The 18,974-nt window shown below is 40.8% G+C and overlaps 2 protein-coding genes across 2 annotated transcripts in view; both read right to left on the reverse strand.

The window, feature by feature from the left end:
• Positions 1 to 205: 205 nt before the first annotated feature.
• On the reverse strand, positions 206 to 8,136 carry slc15a1b (solute carrier family 15 member 1b). The gene is made up of 22 exons (XM_071514632.1): positions 8,095 to 8,136; positions 7,755 to 7,839; positions 7,400 to 7,541; positions 6,875 to 6,994; positions 6,659 to 6,758; positions 6,010 to 6,100; positions 5,747 to 5,830; positions 5,191 to 5,273; positions 4,734 to 4,820; positions 4,516 to 4,605; positions 3,903 to 3,947; positions 3,614 to 3,646; positions 3,359 to 3,447; positions 3,157 to 3,238; positions 2,935 to 3,051; positions 2,656 to 2,796; positions 2,501 to 2,547; positions 2,130 to 2,237; positions 1,901 to 2,015; positions 1,502 to 1,639; positions 1,143 to 1,250; positions 206 to 457 (listed from the first exon to the last, which is right to left on the reverse strand). The coding sequence occupies exons 1-22, from the start codon at positions 8,134 to 8,136 to the stop codon at positions 206 to 208; spliced, it is 2,199 nt and encodes a 732-aa protein (XP_071370733.1).
• Positions 8,137 to 12,367: 4,231 nt separating this feature from the next.
• Positions 12,368 to 18,974, reverse strand: part of LOC139640344 (dedicator of cytokinesis protein 9-like) — a 50,267-nt gene continuing 43,660 nt past the window's right edge. The window contains exons 48-52 of the mRNA XM_071514538.1: positions 18,095 to 18,305; positions 16,076 to 16,266; positions 15,727 to 15,827; positions 14,725 to 14,863; positions 12,368 to 13,706 (exon numbers count right to left, since the gene is read on the reverse strand). Coding sequence (XP_071370639.1) covers positions 13,590 to 13,706; positions 14,725 to 14,863; positions 15,727 to 15,827; positions 16,076 to 16,266; positions 18,095 to 18,305 — 759 coding nt within the window. The 3' untranslated portion in view covers positions 12,368 to 13,589. The remainder of the gene's footprint in view (positions 13,707 to 14,724; positions 14,864 to 15,726; positions 15,828 to 16,075; positions 16,267 to 18,094; positions 18,306 to 18,974) is intronic.

Here is an 18,974-nt window from a genome sequence, read left to right on the forward strand (position 1 = left end):
AAGTTTGAAGGTTTATCCCTGCCATGATCCTTCAGTAATACTGTCCCTCAAGAGCTTAACCATCCAAGCCCTATTTCTGTGTTCCTCCAACTTCAGAACGACCACCGAATTCTCATCCTAATGGCACCGACACTCTCAGACATGAAACACAGAACCAAGCAGCAGTCGTATAAGAAAGACCGAAGAGCGGTGAAGAAGGGTCTCTTTAGATCTTGGTCTGTTTGACTTCCTCGTCGTCGGAGCTGGAAGCGGAGCCTCTCCTCTTCTCGTTGTGGTGCTCGACTGAGACCTTCTTCTGCATCTCCAAACTCTTCTTCCTCTCCTTGTCCTCGGGCTCCTGCTGGGCAAACTGGGCCTCTATCTGGGCCGGGTCCACGTAGGTGTAGAAGTAGGCCATGATGGCGAAGATGATGCACACTACCACCAGCAGAGAGGCGAAGAGGATGTACTCGGCCCACTGGTGAGCAGAGACACACACACTGTTACTTTAGAGCTCACACTAACACTGGAGCCCAGCCCACATCCCTTTGCCGGGTTCCCACAGGCCTTGACAATCCTTGAAAGCTTCTGGATTTGAGAAAAATAAAATAAGGCCTTAAAGGCTCTTGAATGGATGGCTTTTAAGGCCCTCCATGGCTGAAGTACTTTTCTAAAATTAAAAAATCATACCCAAATTCATCAGTATGCCTCACCTCTCTCTGTACTAGGATCAACACTTGTGCAAATCAGTGATTTCACCATGATTTCTTGACTTCACAAGATCAGAAGTACAAAATGAGGCCTCTGTGATGTCTATTTTTGGCCAAAGTCATGTCTTACCCCATAGAAACTTTGAGTGCTTGAATTTCACCAAACAAAACTTTGATAGTCATTGAAAGGTCCTTGAATTTGATGTCCAACTAACATTACAGTTATTAGTTCAGTTCCCACTTGGGTCGCCCATGCTAAAAAATATATATGCAATTATGGTACTGTAAGTTGTTTGGATAAAAGCCTCCACCAAATGGCCTTTGTTATGTTATACAAATATGAATTCCAGATTCATAAGTATGTTTTAGTAATTATAACACATATGAACTGGTCCAATTCCAGTGAGGACACTGTAGTATGTGTCTACTTGTTGTCAGATGTAATCCACCAACCTGATCTGGGAGCTGCGCTGCCTCAGCGATAATAAGTACAATGATGTTACCCACGGCAACGGTTAACAGCCAACCAGCCTGCAGCACAGACTTCATGTTGCTAGGTGCCTGGAGAACAGAGAGAGTTATATATATATAAGTTATATCATACATCTTATATATATACACACACCATATGTATTAGTAGTATCATTCATAATTTGATACAACTACATGTACTGTATCAAATTATGAAAGACATCAATTCATACCACTGTGAATTAAACAAAGACGGATCTCATAATCTAACTGAATCAGAAATTGCCAATCTGACTTTAGCACTGAGAAAGAGAAAGGGTATAAAGTGTGATGCCCCCCACCTGTGAGTAGGAGAACTCCAGACCGGTGACGGAGAAGACCACCTCCCCTGCTGTCATGAGGAAGTACTGAGGAATCTGCCAGGCCATGTGGATGGTGTTAGGGTTGATGTCCAACACTGCCCGAATGCTCTGCTCACACTGAAGGACACAGACAGGAATCCAGATGTGTCAATGTAGGGGCAATGAAAATGTTAAATTCAAGCAACACTGGGACTCATTGTGTGCATGTGATATGCATCTCCAAATTTCTGGGACAGCACCAGTTATGGTTATATACATCTGTTGTGTTGATCAAAATGGCCATTTCCCTTTAAATAAAACAAACGCATGTCCATGTCTTGTCAAGTGAAGTGACACGAATGAAGTCTATCATAGAATAAAGTCAGGGAGTTGACTCACATTTGGTCCAAATATGAAAGTTGAGGGGATGATCAAGGTGTAAGAGCTGCCAAAGCCCAACTTCTGGGTGTAGAGACACTTGTCTCCTCCATCATTCGTGATATTGAACTGTGCACTGACAGACACAAGAAAATGACCAGTATTACACCAATTTGTCTGTCTGTCTGCCTCTCTCTCATATACAGTATTATGGTTGAAGCTCACATAAACAATGAAACATCAAACTTACTTGCCCTGTGGTACCAGTTCATAGTCTGACATGTTGTACGTGTCAATGCGCCCAAAGTCCAGCCCTCCCACTGCCACATTCAAATCTGTAGTTAAGCCATTCAGAAATCTGGGAAAAGAGCACACACAATATGTACAGTAAGTAAACCAACAGCTCATATTCCATATGCTTGCTGTATCAAGACTATTCACCAAACCCAGTGACAGCTCTTAACTGAGAATCAAACTTTGCAAAACTACTTGAAATTGTTCGATATCTAAAAGAGTTACTAGTCAAATTTGATTTCATTTTTCAGGCATTTGAACAGCCTCTGGTAACACTGTCTTGAGAAAATACAAAATGAAGCACCGGGGAGACTATTTGTAACTTGCCTGATAGCATTAGCGCCCTGCTCCGGCTTTGCTGTGATGTCAAGGAACTGGAGGTAGAAAGCAAAGAAAAGATACTTCAAAGCCTTGCTCTCCAAAATCGTTAAAATCAATGGAACACATTCTGAAGGAACCATATCTGGTTAAAGTTCGCTTACCGTTCTGGTTGTGATACCGGCCCCATCGTTATAGATGATTTTGGTGCTCCGAGCGCCATTCTCCAGCTCCACTCTGTCAATCGTGCTAGGTCCCAGAATCAGATTAAACGGTCCATCAAATGTCAGGTATTCCCCAGAGGACTATGGGAGAAAAGGATTGCCAGAATTGTCAATATCAGTATGATTATCTCATATATTCACAACCATTTCTAATGCTTCTTCTGGCTGTCTACTTGGTTTGTGTCTCTGCGCTGTGGCTTATATTGGGTGATGGAGTACCGAGAAAGGTTCCATGGTCAAGCTCTCAGGCCCGGCCGTGATGGTCGTCTGTGCATTGATCATGTTGATGAACTTCACTTGGCCTTGGGTGCTAGATGGGAACTTGGGAAGTGTTTCCTAGAAGCGGGAGGAGAGGGCAGAGAGGGGTTAGGTGGAAAAAAGGAAAACAAGTGTGAATTTTGTGTGTGTGTGTGTGTGTGTGTGTGTGTGTGTTACACTCACATCGATCTGTAGCTGGACCAGGCCAGCAGCAACGAAAGCGAGAGCAGCCATGAACATCCCCACGGTCATCCTCCTTAGGGGACTGCATTACACACACACACACACACACACAGGTCAATAGCATGGAACAATGGCTTTCCCAGTAGGTCAAAACATGTTCCCAGGTATACAGTCCCAAAACAGAACAAGGACGAGAACTCACGTGAAGCTGACATTGCATTTGGCAATCAGTGGGTAGATAACGCTATCCACTATTGGCACCATAATCAGGATCAAGATGGGGTTGACAGTCTGGTGGGGAGAAGAAAAGTATTGGTATCTCTCTCCTAAAGTCTATTCTATCAATTTCTGTTCACTGACACGGTGACACCATATCATCAACACAGTGACAAAGTATGTGACGTTTGTGTTTGATAGGTTTATGTCTTGAAATGTGAAAGCAACACAAGGATCTCACCTGCATTTGATCGGGCTGGATTGTCAGGGCTCCCTGTGAAGAAAAAAAAAACATAGGATCTCATTTATAAAACGGTCTTAAGAACAAAATCTGTGCTTACATACCAAAAGATAACACTATTTTCTATCATTATCCAAGTATACATTCTATAGATACAATTGACTTTTGTTTTCTTTTATCGTAGTCTTTGAAATCATTGTACAATGAATCACCTAAGAGCACGTTCATAAAAGAGGCCCATAGTATGTATACATGGCCAATTCAATGGGTGAATTCACAATACACTTACAAAGTTGCCGTCCATGGTGGTCGCCTGCAGGGTCCATCTTGATCCCTGTGGAGGAGACACAGCTCTTTTTTTTACACTGTCTTTGTATTGCATCAGTGCTGTTCTGCATATGCATTTTCCATCTGTTTTACACAGGGCTTTATGATCTTTTACTGTGAATAAATGAAGAGTTCTATTCCAAAATTGTTTCCATTTTGGGGGGGAAATCATGGGCTTTAGTTCATCAATTTGTCAGCCAAGGAATTTAGTTACTTACTATCCTTTAAAAAGTACCATCATTTGTTTTTTTGAAGAGTAGGTGTCACATTTTCAAATAATGTCTCAGTTTGGACTGTAATATGTCGTTATTGTTGTTGTCGTCGTCGTTGCGGTGTTGTTGTTGTTTATGTAACACCAAGACACATTACTGGCAACCATATGTTGCATGACAATAAAACGTTTTCTGATTAATATTCTGTTCATTGTCTGTCTGTTTAAGTATCACAACCCAGATGGAAACCCAGCTCCCTCGCTTAAGAAATGAATCATCTATCAGTGGCCATGGTAGATATTTAGGAGTACAATATCACAGGCAGTGTCACACCTATCTGTGGAGGAGAAATGTGTTTGTTACCTGCTGGTCAAAGAGAGCCCAGAACATGGGCAGAGGGATGTAGAGGAACAGCACCTTCACCACCATCTTCACCTGGGCGATCAGAAGTTTCTGGACCGAAACAAAGCAAAGAATTATGCTTGTTATGTCTGTGAGGGCTTTGTATTTGCATGTGCATGTACTTTTTTTTGTGTGCATGCATGTTTCTTGGTGTGTTTGTGTGTGTGTCCTGTTCTTACATCATATTTGTCCTCAGCCCAGTCCATCCAGTGAGCCTTCTTGGGGTACGCAGAGCTACGATGTCTGAAGCGATTTTTGATAGCAAACTACAGAGGGTAGAGACAACATTCACATATGCACTTTATCATTGTGAAATTCTATTGTGGCAATCTATGTTTTCCTTCTGTCAGGGGAAAACCTCATACCTGTAATTAGGTTGCATTTTGTTTTGTTTTTTTACCTGAATTGCAAAGCCCCTTAGGGTTTGAGTAAGTTTGATGGTTTATTTAAAGCTATTGAAATCCCCTTGTAGACTTTCAAAACAGCATCCCTCTGAAATTAAGGCTGTTTTTCCTAATTTCAGAACTGACTTTTTGGAGAAACAAGGTTTTCACCCAACAGCGGTGATTTATATGTTAATTTGCAGAACTCCTGTGACCTGTTGGGTCAAAGGGACGTCTGTGAGGAGCCTCTTACCCAGATGCACTTGCAGACCTCCAGTGTGATGTTGCCTTTAGGGGCAGCCTTGACGTACATGCCGCTCCCAACAATGAACACAACTGTAGACACACACACAAATGATCAACATTTCCATTTTTCACGACAGCATCAGATAATTGCAGAGGAAGCGAAGGAGGCCAATGCTATATTAAAATTATCCTATAGACACTGCAAAAATGTCTGTCATTTGATTTAGTATTGAGTCTTGTTTCCAATGCAAAGCAACTTGTATCAAGAAGGATCATTTTCTTCACACTAGTGGAGCAACCTGCTTTATTCTGCCTGTTTTTTTTTAATTAGAAAATTAAAATGAGTGACAATGCATTGAAAACAAGTGGAATTATCTCATCCCTATAGGCAGAATTTTTGTTGTTTTAAGAAAAATAAAACTGAATAGAGACTACATGACTTAAATGGACCGTTTTTGCAGTGTGTATGTGTAGTTATTCTAAGAAATGCCAACATTTTGTGCCATGCGTTTGTGTTCTGCAGTGAATTAACAGAGAAAGAAAATGAGAATAGCAGTTCTTACGCAGAGCAACCACCATGAGGGCGGCAGGGACACCGAAGGCCAGCGGGTAACACTTCTGCTGGCTGTGAATGCCACACTCCTGGGCTGGAGACCAGAACACACACACACATTTTTAATTGAGTTTGTCAGTCATTCATGCAGTTGTTATTGTTTTGCTTGGTGCACTGAGACATCTGACAAACTGAAAGGTATTTATCCATCCATGGCTAAAAAGAACTAATATTCAGTGATACTGTGTGCTCTCCTGCAGTGTCCAGCTGTACCTCTGAGGATGGGAGTGATGACAGTGGACAGCAGACTGCCAGCGTTGATGGACAGGTAGAAGATGGAGAAGAAGGTGCTTCTCTGCTTCTCCTGTTGGACACAGGAGGTTAAACAACAAGCCTTAGACAAGAAGCACTGACACATATTCTTGTGTGTTTACTACTTACAATATGCACTGTGTTTAACTGTAGCAAACAGGCTAGTTTTTTCCAATTAGATTAGATTAGACCAGAGCAATTTTTCCACACACTAGCCGTTTCTTATATAACACCATGTTTTCCCAGTGTCATCATTATTATGGAGTAATCTTTGTGCCTGACCTTGAACAGTGTAATAAAGACACCAAGACAGATGTTCCTGTGGTTAATAGTTAATAAACAACTGCTTGGAATGAAACTACAGATACAGATACAAGATCTGCTGATTCAGACAAGAGGACACTGATAGCTGAACGAGGCATCTGTGAAAGTGTGTGTGCGTGCGTGCGTGTGTGTGTATATGTGAGAGAGTGTATGTGTATGCTTAGTGCATATACTATGTGTTTGTATACGTGTACGTATTTGTGTATAATGCATGTATGTGTTTATATGTATGTAGGCATGTATTCTACATGCCTATGTATGTGTGTGTGCTTGTGCCTCATCTAACCTGATGCTCTTCAAACTGGTCTCCACCAAAGGCAGCCACGCAGGGTTTGATGCCTCCTGTTCCCAAGGCAATGAGGGCCAGACCCACCATGGACAAGGCACTGTGGGCAAAACACAACAAAATGAAAATGAATGGATGTCTGTGTCTGTGAGAGTGTGTTTGTGTGTATGTATCAGTTGTATTGCTGTTGTACAGTACAGAGTGTGTTCAACTCACACATGGAAGGTCATGTTGTCGGGGGTCCCATCCCTGTTTGTGTCCGTGATGTCATGGATAGCGCTTATCGCCATGATGACCTGCCCCAACGTGTAAACGATGGACAGGTAGACGATGGTCCTGTACAGAGGAGGGAGGAGGAGGGGGGGGGGGGGTACAGGTTTACCTCAGGTACAAATAGAGATAAGATAGACATGGTTCAAAGATCCTTTTGTCTATCTAGCCCAAAGATATCAGATATATCACAAATATATCAGCTGATTCTCTGCTATAGCCCTTAACCCAAACTCAGAATTTCATCTACTTGTGTTAATTTAGTTGTGGTCTGATTGCTGTGTTAAATAAAAGCACAACATATATCAATTATAGCACTGTTACGACTACAATAAGTACAGTAAATTACTGCAGTTACAGTTGAAGGGTTTTGTCTTTATATAAACAAGTCACAAGAAAAAATACATTTTTATTCTGTCGTTGGTAAAAGGACTTGAATTCCCTGTTTTTCAAATTTATTTGGCAACTCACTTGAACTTGCCAAGCCATGAGTCAGCCACAATGGCTCCCAGGATGGGTGTCAGGTAGCAGAGAGCCACAAAGGTATGGTAGATGGAGGTGGCCATGTCATCGTCCCACCTGAGGAAGTACCTGAAGTACAACACCAGTACAGCTGGAGAGAGGGAGGTGAGAGGGGGGGAAAGGATAGGGGAAAGAAAAAGGGAGAAAGACAGGGGAGAGAATGGAGAGAGATGCAGAGAGTAAGGAGAGATGGAGGTGAAGTAAAAAGACTGAACAGTACAACCTCTAATAAAAAGGCAAAAAATGGAAACAATATTCATTACTAAAAAATAAATTCTTATATGGTGGATTCAGACCAACTCACCTCGCATGCCATAGTAGGAGAAACGCTCGCAGAACTCATTGACCACAATGAAAAAGATACTTATTGGGTAGCCACAGATAGTTGCCTGTGAGAGGAAAAGGACATAAAGAGGTATTACACTGCTAACTCCTCAGGGTACAATGACTGGTGATGTGTTTGTTCAGCACATGCTGCACAGCAAGTCTTAAACCTTAAACCTGTTTCACTGAAGCAGAGCAAATACTACAGACAATACAATAACTGTCATAAAGCTTGCCATAAAACAGTCAAATCAATAAGAAATAACAGCAACAACACTAAACTATGTCTTGTAGTTTATTTAGCGTGTGTTTGGACTCACCGTTTTCTTGGGCTTCTTCAACTCGTCTTTGTCTGCAGACATAAATATCCATGAGTCACATATCATATATTAACATTGCAGTTTGCCTTTTAAAACTTATAATAGCCACATAAAACGGCCACATACAGATAGATTATTCTAGAACTAATCAAGTGAACAAATGCAATAATCACTGTGCAAAGGATAAATTACACTGTTTTAGTACAAATGGTTTCTTGCCAAATATTACAAATAAATAAATAAATAGTACTTTGTGCATTAGAGGTTTGAGCAAGTCCCTTATAGTCTCCCTTGAGTAACTTTTAGACAAACATGTAAACATATTTGTTAAAACAAATCAAGAAACTGTAATGCATGGAATAACTTCAATATATCTGGATTGGCAAAGTTATATGGCAGATTCCAGTCCAAAAATGTGAAGAGGGGTTCTTGGATGTGTGCTGCTGCCGACCAGGAGCCTCCCGTTCCCAGGACCCCCATCCAGAGCGGGACCCACCTGCCATGGCTGCTGTGTGTGTCGACCCCCGGTCCTTTCTTCACCTGAATCCTTCAGCAAAGAGACAGAGACTAAAACACTGAGATCGAGCTCTACCATGGCAAGCTCCTTATATAACCTGCCACCAGGCCGCAGGTCTCACTACACCTCCCACAATGCCCTTGGATGCTGGGCTGTGTATCTTACGCACACACACACACACGCACATGTGCACGCACTCACACACACTCAAGCACAAACATGCATAATTGGCAACAAAATTGCACACACCTCCCAGCCTGCAGCTCACCTTCCCTACCTCCCAGCAATCTTCTGCATCATAAACACATGTGAATGGGCCTGTTGCATGTGTGTGCGCATGTGTGTGTGTGTGTATGTGTGTGTCAGTCAGTGATTACTTTATGACTCAGGGAAGTCAAGGGAAATGAAAGGGTCTTGTCTTACAGATAAAGAGAGAGGATTGTTAAGGTTGGTTGATAAAGGACCCTTGGCAACAAGCTGCTATGACAGTGATATATTTCCTATTGCTTTTCAATTAATAATTAATTTCAGAAAGTATTTTAATATTTTTGTGTGTATTCATAAGACAGTGTGTGACAGCGTTGCAGAGAGAATGGAAGAATGTGTTAACAACGATGGGAAACAATTTGAACACAAGTGAGGACAGAAGTCTTACTAATGTGTTATTTTCTAGTGTTAAAGTTCTATAAGTGTAATTTATAGTGTTAATAAAGGCTTAGATTGAATGCTGAATTATTTTGTTGAAATACATTAAAAAGTATGAAAATTATACAGCTTTGTTTTTCATCGTTATTATTATTACTATTATTATTATTAAAAATTGTATGCCTACTTTTGAAATACTTGGTATACACATGCATACATATGCCTCTCTCTCTCTCTCTCTCTCTCTCTCTCTCTGTATATGGGTGTCTGTGTGTGTGTGTGTGTGTGTGTGTGTGTGTGTGTGTGTGTGTGTGTGTGTGTTTGTACTACTGCACTGGATCCAAAATCCATGAACACACTGGCTGCTAATGGAGCTTACTAATGCAGTCCTCAGAACTTTCTTCTATTTGTTTTGTTCAAACTGAAAGTGCAAACTCAAGCTACAGACACCCTGCGACACACACATCTAGTAGATGATCTGTTAGTTAGCAGATAACAGTGACATGGCTGTGAGAATTTAGATTATAACATGTGTATAGACGTGTGTGTATGGACGTGTGTGTGTGTCCATTTGTCTATGTGTCCGTATGTGTGTCCTCAATCTTTGTTTGGCAGTTCTACAGTCAATGTTAATGTTACAGTGCCATTATTTTCACATTGCTTGAACTGTACATGTACAAAACACGTATTAACATTCAAATGCTGACAGTAAAACATAATGTTAACACCAGTGACCACAATAAAAGCAAAGTAAAAGGCTTTTCCAACAAAACAGTAAAGCCTACAATCACATAAACCATAAACATAAGCCGCCCTGTGTGTTACATCACACCTGATAAAGACACACAACACACACAAAGCACACAGCATGAAACGCCGGTGGCACTCACATCAGATACATGATGTTTAGCAGCCAAAATGAAACAGGGACCAACGGGATGAGCACCCCAAGGTGGGGTGGGGGTGTGGGGTGGTCCTGGGGATTAGCTGCTGTTTTACATGACAGAGAGCGCTGTGCGGATTTTTATAGGAGTCAGCATCCCGCTTTCACGCCCGTCTTTCTCTGGGCCTCCACCACACACACAAGTCTGCATGTTATTAACAACAACAAGTGTGCGGCTCAGTGCGATCTACAGTACCAAGCTCAGTTCTGTCATTCACACATAAATCAAACACACAGACACAAAGAGACACTTGCACACGTACACACACTCGCAAATAATCTGTGATGTCAAGAGGTTATTAATCATAATTCAGATCAGAACAGCAGAGGACAGCAATAAAACCTTAATGCTTGACCATTGTAAAAGATTAAAGTCTGTATCTGCAAGACAAGCACATCATCGCCCTCTGCTCAGCTTCAGGCTGCAACAAAGAGCCTGATGGTGCAACAAAGTACAATTTCAAGGATTTGTTTGTCCCAGATGGGAAACTTGTGTGCAGCGAGGCGTAAAACAAAGCATATGCACACAATACAGTACATACATACAATATAAGACATATATATATATTTATAAGAAGCGAGACACATCAAATAAACAGTATAAAGTGTTCACTCATAGAGCTGATATGGCTCTGGGGCAGCTGTTCAAAATGTATCTACTATTAATTTTTAACTGATGATGATGACTATTCATATAATGCCTCGTAATAGAATAGAGAGTAATGCAATGTAATCACCCCAGATGTTATAAATTATTAGTCAGTATCATTATTGCATCATTGGTTAGAAATATGTTACACCCCTTTTGAAGTAATAATCATCAGCTGAAGTAATAATGTATTGTAATTTAATCACTAACAGGTTTTATTATATTGTCAGCCCATTTAGAGGGACGTTTTTACTACTTCTTGATAAGTTATCACATTATCTGCTGTTACAGGCTTCTACAGCCGACCTTCACTAGCAGATACTAGCAGATGCCTCTTTCTTAACTGTCCATTGCTGTGTTTCCTCCACACTAGAAATCATTGCGTTCCCTCATGTCCTGCATCTACACTCTATTTGTGCTGCAGTGGCTACCAGAGCCTTTCATCACTCACTGTAAACAGAAGATGAGATGGGCATATTGTAACACATTCTGCATTTGTGTCTCTCAAACAATTGGCTGCCTTCTTCTGCTTTCAGGTTGCTGAAAAGAGAACAACATCTATCACAGCATATCAGTTAACTTTCCAAACAATTTCAACATGTTAACACCCAATATTTTCAGCTTACCAATAATAACACAACTGCCCCTCCATCCATGTCCATCATGAGTCAATCATTTTCAGCACTAAACAGAAGTGCTCCTCTGACTGTTAGAGGGTTTTTATCTACACTCCTCTCTTGCAGTGCTCCAGCAGGACTTGCTGTGGGCCTTATTTAGAGTGACAGTTGGGATCGGTAGCTGCTGCCTCATAGATAAGAGATGTCTCAGGCTGGATCTGAAACAAGACAGGGGCTTAGGGGGCTACAATCCCATCTGCTCTGCAAAACCCAACTAAGGAGACAAACGCTTTTACCCTTCTTCATTGCAAACTTCCAGAATGGACTTCCCAAAAGCTCAGCAAAGTGATACTTCAGTTAGATTTTTCAAGACAATTTGATTTTTTCCCCATTTCCTTAAGATCTGTTAACTTTTTAGTTCAGCACTTGTGTCGGCGCACCCTGGGGTCCCATAACATGATACTATGATACATCAAGTGGGGAGCCACCACAAGTGGGCCCTTGACTCGTTTTTGGTCCTGATGAACTGCTTAAGAAATGACGCCTAGGGCATCTACAATTTCAAAAGGAAAAATACAGGAAAGTGAAAATATTAAGAGTGAAAAATAGCAATGGTAATAGCAATGCCTGTGACAAAATTAAAAACCACACCAGCCAAAAAGATGATTTTTGTATTTAGATGTTTTTGGGTCACCACACTCCAGCAACATAATTCAAGTCAATGAAAATCAGATATACAGAGATGATTTGTAGGAAATTATTTTCTCAAGTTTTCTTTTCTTATTTGTGTCTGGGTATAGTTGTGTACTGTAGATCTGTGTCGATGTTTCATACATGAAAAAACTAAAATGAGGTATAATGAACGAGACATTATCACAGATTTTATTTATTTAAAAGTTTCGAACATATTTACAAGAGCAGTTATTAGATAAAAATGTTTTTGTTTTTTTTACCTCGGAGATAATAAAAAGGCATCTACTGGACAGACAAAGAAACAAAGGGGTAGAAAACACACATTGTCACACCCTTGTCTTGCATTGCACAGTCTCTCTTTTATGTCTTTGGCAAGAGTGGTTTTCTGTGCAGTAGGTAGCCTTGGTAACAATAGAAAATATTGCACACACTTTTCTTTACAGAAAATAGGTTAGAACATTGTGGTTCACTTGGCCTTAGTCAGTTCCTAAACATGTCACCTTAAGTCCATCGGTCTAAAATAGAGTGAATATTTCTTTAAAATGTCCACGTCCAAGGGAACAGAAAAGACTAATTCTGATGCTTATACTGCACATAAAAAAATGCATCTGCTGTAACACGGCCTCAGTGGATAGCAATAGAAAAATTAGATGAAAAAATACTGTGCCTCGGCAGAAGAATGTATCTGTGGTTACAGTGGTGGCATTTATTTCCAATAAAAACTTCTGCCTTCTTGAAACACTCTCTGACAAACACTGTACATGGATGGGAGCCCTACAGTAAAAAAGATAAAAGGAAGGAGGGGTAGGATCCCTGTAAAGAGCAGACTTGGGTCAAATAGGATTTGCAAATACTATAACTCCTCATGTTTGTTTTAACCTACAGGGAGCATCAGATGGGTGGAGTTTAACGCACCAGGACGATTCAGATAATGTCAGGTAAGTTGTCAATCACAGTATAGGATACTAATATACTAAGTTCACTTTCAGTTATTTTCCTGTGATTGTCTTATTTTTCTGCCACTCAGTGTCTCATCCTGTATGTTAAGCCATCTGATAGCTAAATAGGATTAAACAAACTATAAAAAGGATATGCAAATATTACTTGCCCCAAGTCTGACAATAAGCCTATGGTGTCATGCCTGTGCTGTTCTAAAAGTCTTTAAAGTCAATAGTATTCACTGGAGTCTCCATAGGAAACAAGAGCAATGGTCCAACTGATACAGGGGGTGAATATCACATTTTCCAACTGTCTCAATGAGCATAGGATGTATGAAAGTAGCAGGAGAAAAAAAATGCCAGTGGTTGATGGCTTCAGTTTATGTTAAGTTACATGAAATATGTCCAGACTGATGCAAAGCCCTTGACTGGCAGGTACTTTAGACAATTGTTTGCGGTCAAGGGGGCATGAGTCGGGGGTGAAGGGTCCGGATCAGAGTATGGTGGTCGAGCCATGTGGGTTGGCACTGGTCGGCGTGCCGCTGATGGCATTAAAGATGCCCATAGAGTCGGACAGAGAGCTCCTTGTGCCGTCTTCCACTGGGTTAATCTATACAAAAAAAGATGATGAGAGAGGGAAGTTAAAAAGATTAGGAAAGATATGTATCCTCTCTAAAAGTGAAATGCACACATACATGTTAATTTAAGTTTAATATTTCTGTTTCTATGTAAAGTATAACCAAAAGTGGACAAAAGCAGCATTACCATCCGATCTGCTCAGGCCAGCACAAAGAAAGCAGGAGATGACAAGGTGGTTAGTGACAACATGTAGAGGATTACAGTAGAGGACAGTTTCCTACAGTGCTACCATTTCCTAAAAGAAGAATTATGCCACCAAAAATACCGAAAAACAGCATTTCTTTAACACGTGGCATATCCAAAGCACCTTACAGGAACATGAGCATGCATTTCCAGCCTGGATGGTCCCAGAAGGAACCAAACCCCTAATCCTGGCAGTGTTATGAGCTATATGTGACAAAATTCAAAGTATGATGCTCCTAAATGTATTCCTGTCCTGTGTTTTTTGTTCTATTTTGTAGCATACGGGTGTCTCACATAGACAAGATGATTTACTGGTGTGGGAGAGCAAGGTTAGTTAGGCATTCACATTCACATCAATGTAAGCTCTCAGTGATTCAAATTATTAGTTGAATCGGTTAGACAGGATTCCATCTGTTTGGGCACCATCCTGCCTGACATGTTTGTGTGTAATGTTAGTAAGTCTTGCTCAGGCTTAGTCTGAGTATCACTTGGCAGCTAGATATACTAGCAGAGGTGTGTTATAACAAAGCTACACAAATTCTTTTGTGGACTTAAAAATTTTTATATATTCACATCAGACCTGGTTCAAATACTTTTAATAGCTTGTTTTAGCCTAACTAGGTGCCAAGTGGGTGGGGCTTATACAATGTGTGTCAGAAACCAGGTAACTTAGCATACTTTTCTGTGACTTTTCTGTGACTGAAAACTTACCTGACACTATCTGAATAGTGCAGATGTGTTAAACCACATTCACCTGGTACTCAAGCAGGTTATGGTCCTATATGTTGCCTTGCTTGTTGCCCCACCTGTTCATGCATGATGTTGGACAGCTCCCTGGCCAGGTCCCTGTAGTTGGCCTTCATCTCATCATGATACTCCTGCTGGTCCTCCTTGATCAGCCGCTCATTCACCCCCAGCGCCTGGCCGCAGGCGTCCACAAACTGTCTAAAGAGAAATACACAAACATTTTAATATTAGAATATTATTTAAGATCCAGTGCAATGATTTCAACTCAGTCAGGAAAAGTTTGATGTTGACTTCTAACACATTGAGCATCATTTTTTTCAGTTTTTGATGGTTAGATGGTAGAAAGCTTGCAGGACTGAGTGAAAGCCTCAATGGAGGCACAGCGATTTTGGCTACTTTGGCAAGTAGCTGACTGGATATTGTCAGACAGACTATGGAACACCTGATTAACTATGCATACTGTTGGCCAATCAAAGCATTCATCAAAACCTGGGTGTAGGTGACATCATTCACACCAGGAAGAAGATTGAAATGCTAAATCTGTTTGATTCTGTTGACAACCAGAGGGTGATATTTTCAAAAGGCATTAGTTCAAATTTCCACAATGCTGACAGTTAAAATAATTTGGATAACTTCTTTGTTAAATTATACCATGAAATAGAGAAATGCAATTCTCATTGCACTGGACCTTTAAGTAAAAGCGTATCTGGAGCAATATACAGTCAACAGGGAGGTAACGTGGTAGGAGAGCTCATAAACCACGTGTAATGTAACTGAAGTAGATATGCAAGTGCAGATCTCCATAGACACTTCACTGACAGGCAATGCAATAACTTCTAAATTCAAAACAGCAAGTCTCTGTTATATGTACAATTGATACATGTAGGTCAAAACAAAAAAACAAGCATCAGCATCATAGTTTAGAATGGGAGGCTATGACAACTACATTGGACTCAACATTGATTTCAGGTCTCTGTTAGACAAAGGAAGAGGCAAAGCTGATGTGGAGTGGAAGGAAGGAGGTTTTTTTATATGTGGATGCTTCCGTCCATGATCAGTACCTGAAGACCTCTTTGAGCTGTTTGACCTTGTTGTCGGGATATTTCTTGGCACTGCTGTCGTCTAGGAAGGCTCTGGCATAGGCTAGCGGACCAGCATTCACCTGGAAGAAAATGGAGGTCAAAGATCATGCAATACATTGGTTTATAAGCATTGAAACGATTCAAACATAACAGTTTATCATGAATATATTCGGATACCTTTTCACTATAGGAGGAAATACATAGTTTGTAGGTTTGTTTGTTGTACTTGTTGAGGATGATATTAATGCATGTAATGAGTCCTTAATGTATATAAGATTTGCAACCCTTTAAATAACAATGTGATGGAGTATAACCTGGTCATCTGTACCTGAACACTGATGCTCCCTTGCAGTTTGAGCTGCAGACGGATCATGTCCACCTCAGAGGCCGAACACAGCAGCCGCAGCTCGGCCACCTTGGCGCTCATCTCATCTATGGCCACCTCTATGGGGCTCAGGTCCGTCTGGTGCTGGTACATCACCGCTATGCGCTTCTTCACGTACGGGAAACAGTGGGTGGCTGGAGGGAGATGGGGGGAGAGAGAAGGAGGAAGGGGAGGACAGAGAGGAACAGGGTGTGGTCAATGGGGTCAAAGGTAGGAATTGGAGAAAGTAGAGGAGAGAGAGTGAAGAGAAATTGTAGCAGAGGGGTAAAGGAGAGAAAAATGTAGCTGAAGGAAAATGTTGCAGAAAAAAGAGAGTGAAAATATATATATACTGTATATTATCAACAACAAATATATAAACCTTGGGAAAAACATTATACAAATGTGGAAAAAGAGACAATCCTGCAAGAAATGATGGAATTACATGGTACGTGGCTTTACATGCACCTTGTAACGTTCTTGGTCGTGTTTTAGCTTACATTAGCTTTAGGTTGCTCCAAGATAGCATGACAGAGCCAGACGACGTCAGTATTGGGATTTCACACATGTACCACTTTATTCACCTATACTTGTCAACCATACAATGCCTGGTCTCTACGGCACTATAATCTCTCAACATACATGTAGACTGATATAGTTTAACACGCACCAAATCGTTACTGAAGACACAAGCTACTCTAGGGAGACAGACTGGGAGTAGTACTCAAAACTGTGACTGTAACTCTCAGTAAAAACAAGGAGCGCCACCCAGTGACTTAATCTGTTACTGCAACCAGACAATGTTCCAAAAGCATAGTAGGCATATTTGCGACTGTTACAACCTTAATATTCAGATATGAAGGATACTCTGTATTATGTCATTCAGGATATTCAATAATTTAAGAACTAGTGCTTACAAACACTATAGCTTGTTCACAATAGCCAGATAAACACAAATCCCAGTCAAGGCAAAACACAAAGTATGATAGCAGGAATATGCTGGTATTAGCTTGTATACTGAGGCATGTAAACATCTTTTCCTGTTTACTGCTGGTTTTGTGGTCTATGTGAGTTCTGTTTCCATGGTAATGTTCAGAATATTCTGTTTTTTCATGTATACAGAGATATTTAGAAATTATGCCAATGCTTATTTCCTTACTGCAAATAACACCTTATCCAGGACATTTAAACACAATCAATGAGTGAGTCCTTCTGTCATACAGCCATGTCACTATCAGTCAGCATGATTATTAACAAGGCAAGATAACGGCTGAACTTTGGGATGAGGTGGACGGGACAGTAATAAACCCCGCCTTGTTAAGGCTGAGCTGATTAACACTTCAGCTCACTAACATTAAAGAGAGACATCTATGGAAGGTCATTCTAATCAACAATAACAGACAGCTGCCAGGAAGATTTTGCTGCCAGGAAGATATTTTTGTTCTGTGTTTCCTGATAATGCAGCTGATAAGACTGGCTGACTAGACTTGAGTGGGTTCACTGATAAACGCCTGCGTCATGTGGGAGTAAAACAGAGTAAAGCAACCTTTCAAAATGCATGAGTAAAGATTGTAGGCCTAAATAACATTTATTTCCCAAAATTTGAGCCCTATGTAACATGTTTCCCCCCCAGAATTGTTCAGCATTCATGTGACACTAAAACTCCTAAATGAACACAAGGCTATGGTTATTCTTGTCATTTTGATCTGATTCTTTAGATCTGATTCTGGTTTTATGAGCTCACATCACCATGTGTCCACACTTGGCTTGAAAATGGCTGTTATTCATTTCATTAAGTCTACTGTATGTCTGCATTACTTTTTCCCTCTCCTCCCTCTATGAGTGAAATTGCTTCAGGCAGGGTAGCAGCTCCTCGATGTAGGGTGGTATTCACTGGTAGAGGAACACTACTATAAAACCTCCTGCTGAGAAGGAGTCTAAACTGCTCTCATAACAAATCACTGCCGGCGCTGTGAGACCTACTGGTGAGAACTGTTCTCCGTTTGCACTGCTCCTCCACCCCTCCCTGCTTCTTGCCCGACACGGTGAAGGGAGTCTCAAATACGAAGCGCCGGATGTTGTGGCTCTTCTCGAAGTCGGTCTTCCGGTCCTCCAGCTCCTTGTCCTCCAGGTAGGGCGTGACGTGGGTCACCTGGATGTAGGCGTACTTCGAGTCCAAGTCCTTTGGGTTCACCTGCGGGTGCAGAGGAAACGAAGATGCTTTGGTTTGACCCGAACATGGACAGTATCAAGATATTGTTTTTGAAAACCTTGCAACTTCAGTTTAGATTTTACATTTTCAACCTTTCAACCCTTTCCAAACCCCATTGGACAAACTCTAAATTGCACATTGGTCAAGCTTAAATTAAGGCTGATTTTCTTAGTTCCTGAAATGTTGATATTCTGGAGATACAAGGTTTCCACCCAACCTTTTTATGATATGTGTGGAGTCATTATACAACAAGTACATGAAAGTATATGCTGAGTGTATGCAACAATGCACAAAGTGATAGAATGCTTTTTTGTTGTGATATGTGTAGTCTACTGCCTACTATATGCGTATTCTATGTAAATTTCCTTTATATTTATTGTATGCATTTAAAGTGACTCTGCCTCTAATTGTGCCTCAAAGTGTATAAATCAACAAGTAAATCCATGCAGGAAGTTTTCAGCTATCACGAACTGAGTATAGCTACTATAATAAAGGACTATAATAAAGTCCTACTAGGAAACAATTTAACACATAAAGATATACAGTAAACTTAAAAGGAATTTTATTACAGCGGAAAATGTTGTAACAGTAGAAGCGTACTTTTCCACGCTTCTACATAACCGTGAGGTTCTGCACGCTGTCCCTGAACTC

Source organism: Centroberyx affinis, unplaced genomic scaffold (assembly GCF_046629955.1).
Source record: "Centroberyx affinis isolate AG114_WGS23_722 - 3 ecotype Tasmania unplaced genomic scaffold, CSIRO-AGI_Caff_v1 ptg000287l_1, whole genome shotgun sequence".
NCBI classification, from domain to species: domain Eukaryota; kingdom Metazoa; phylum Chordata; class Actinopteri; order Beryciformes; family Berycidae; genus Centroberyx; species Centroberyx affinis.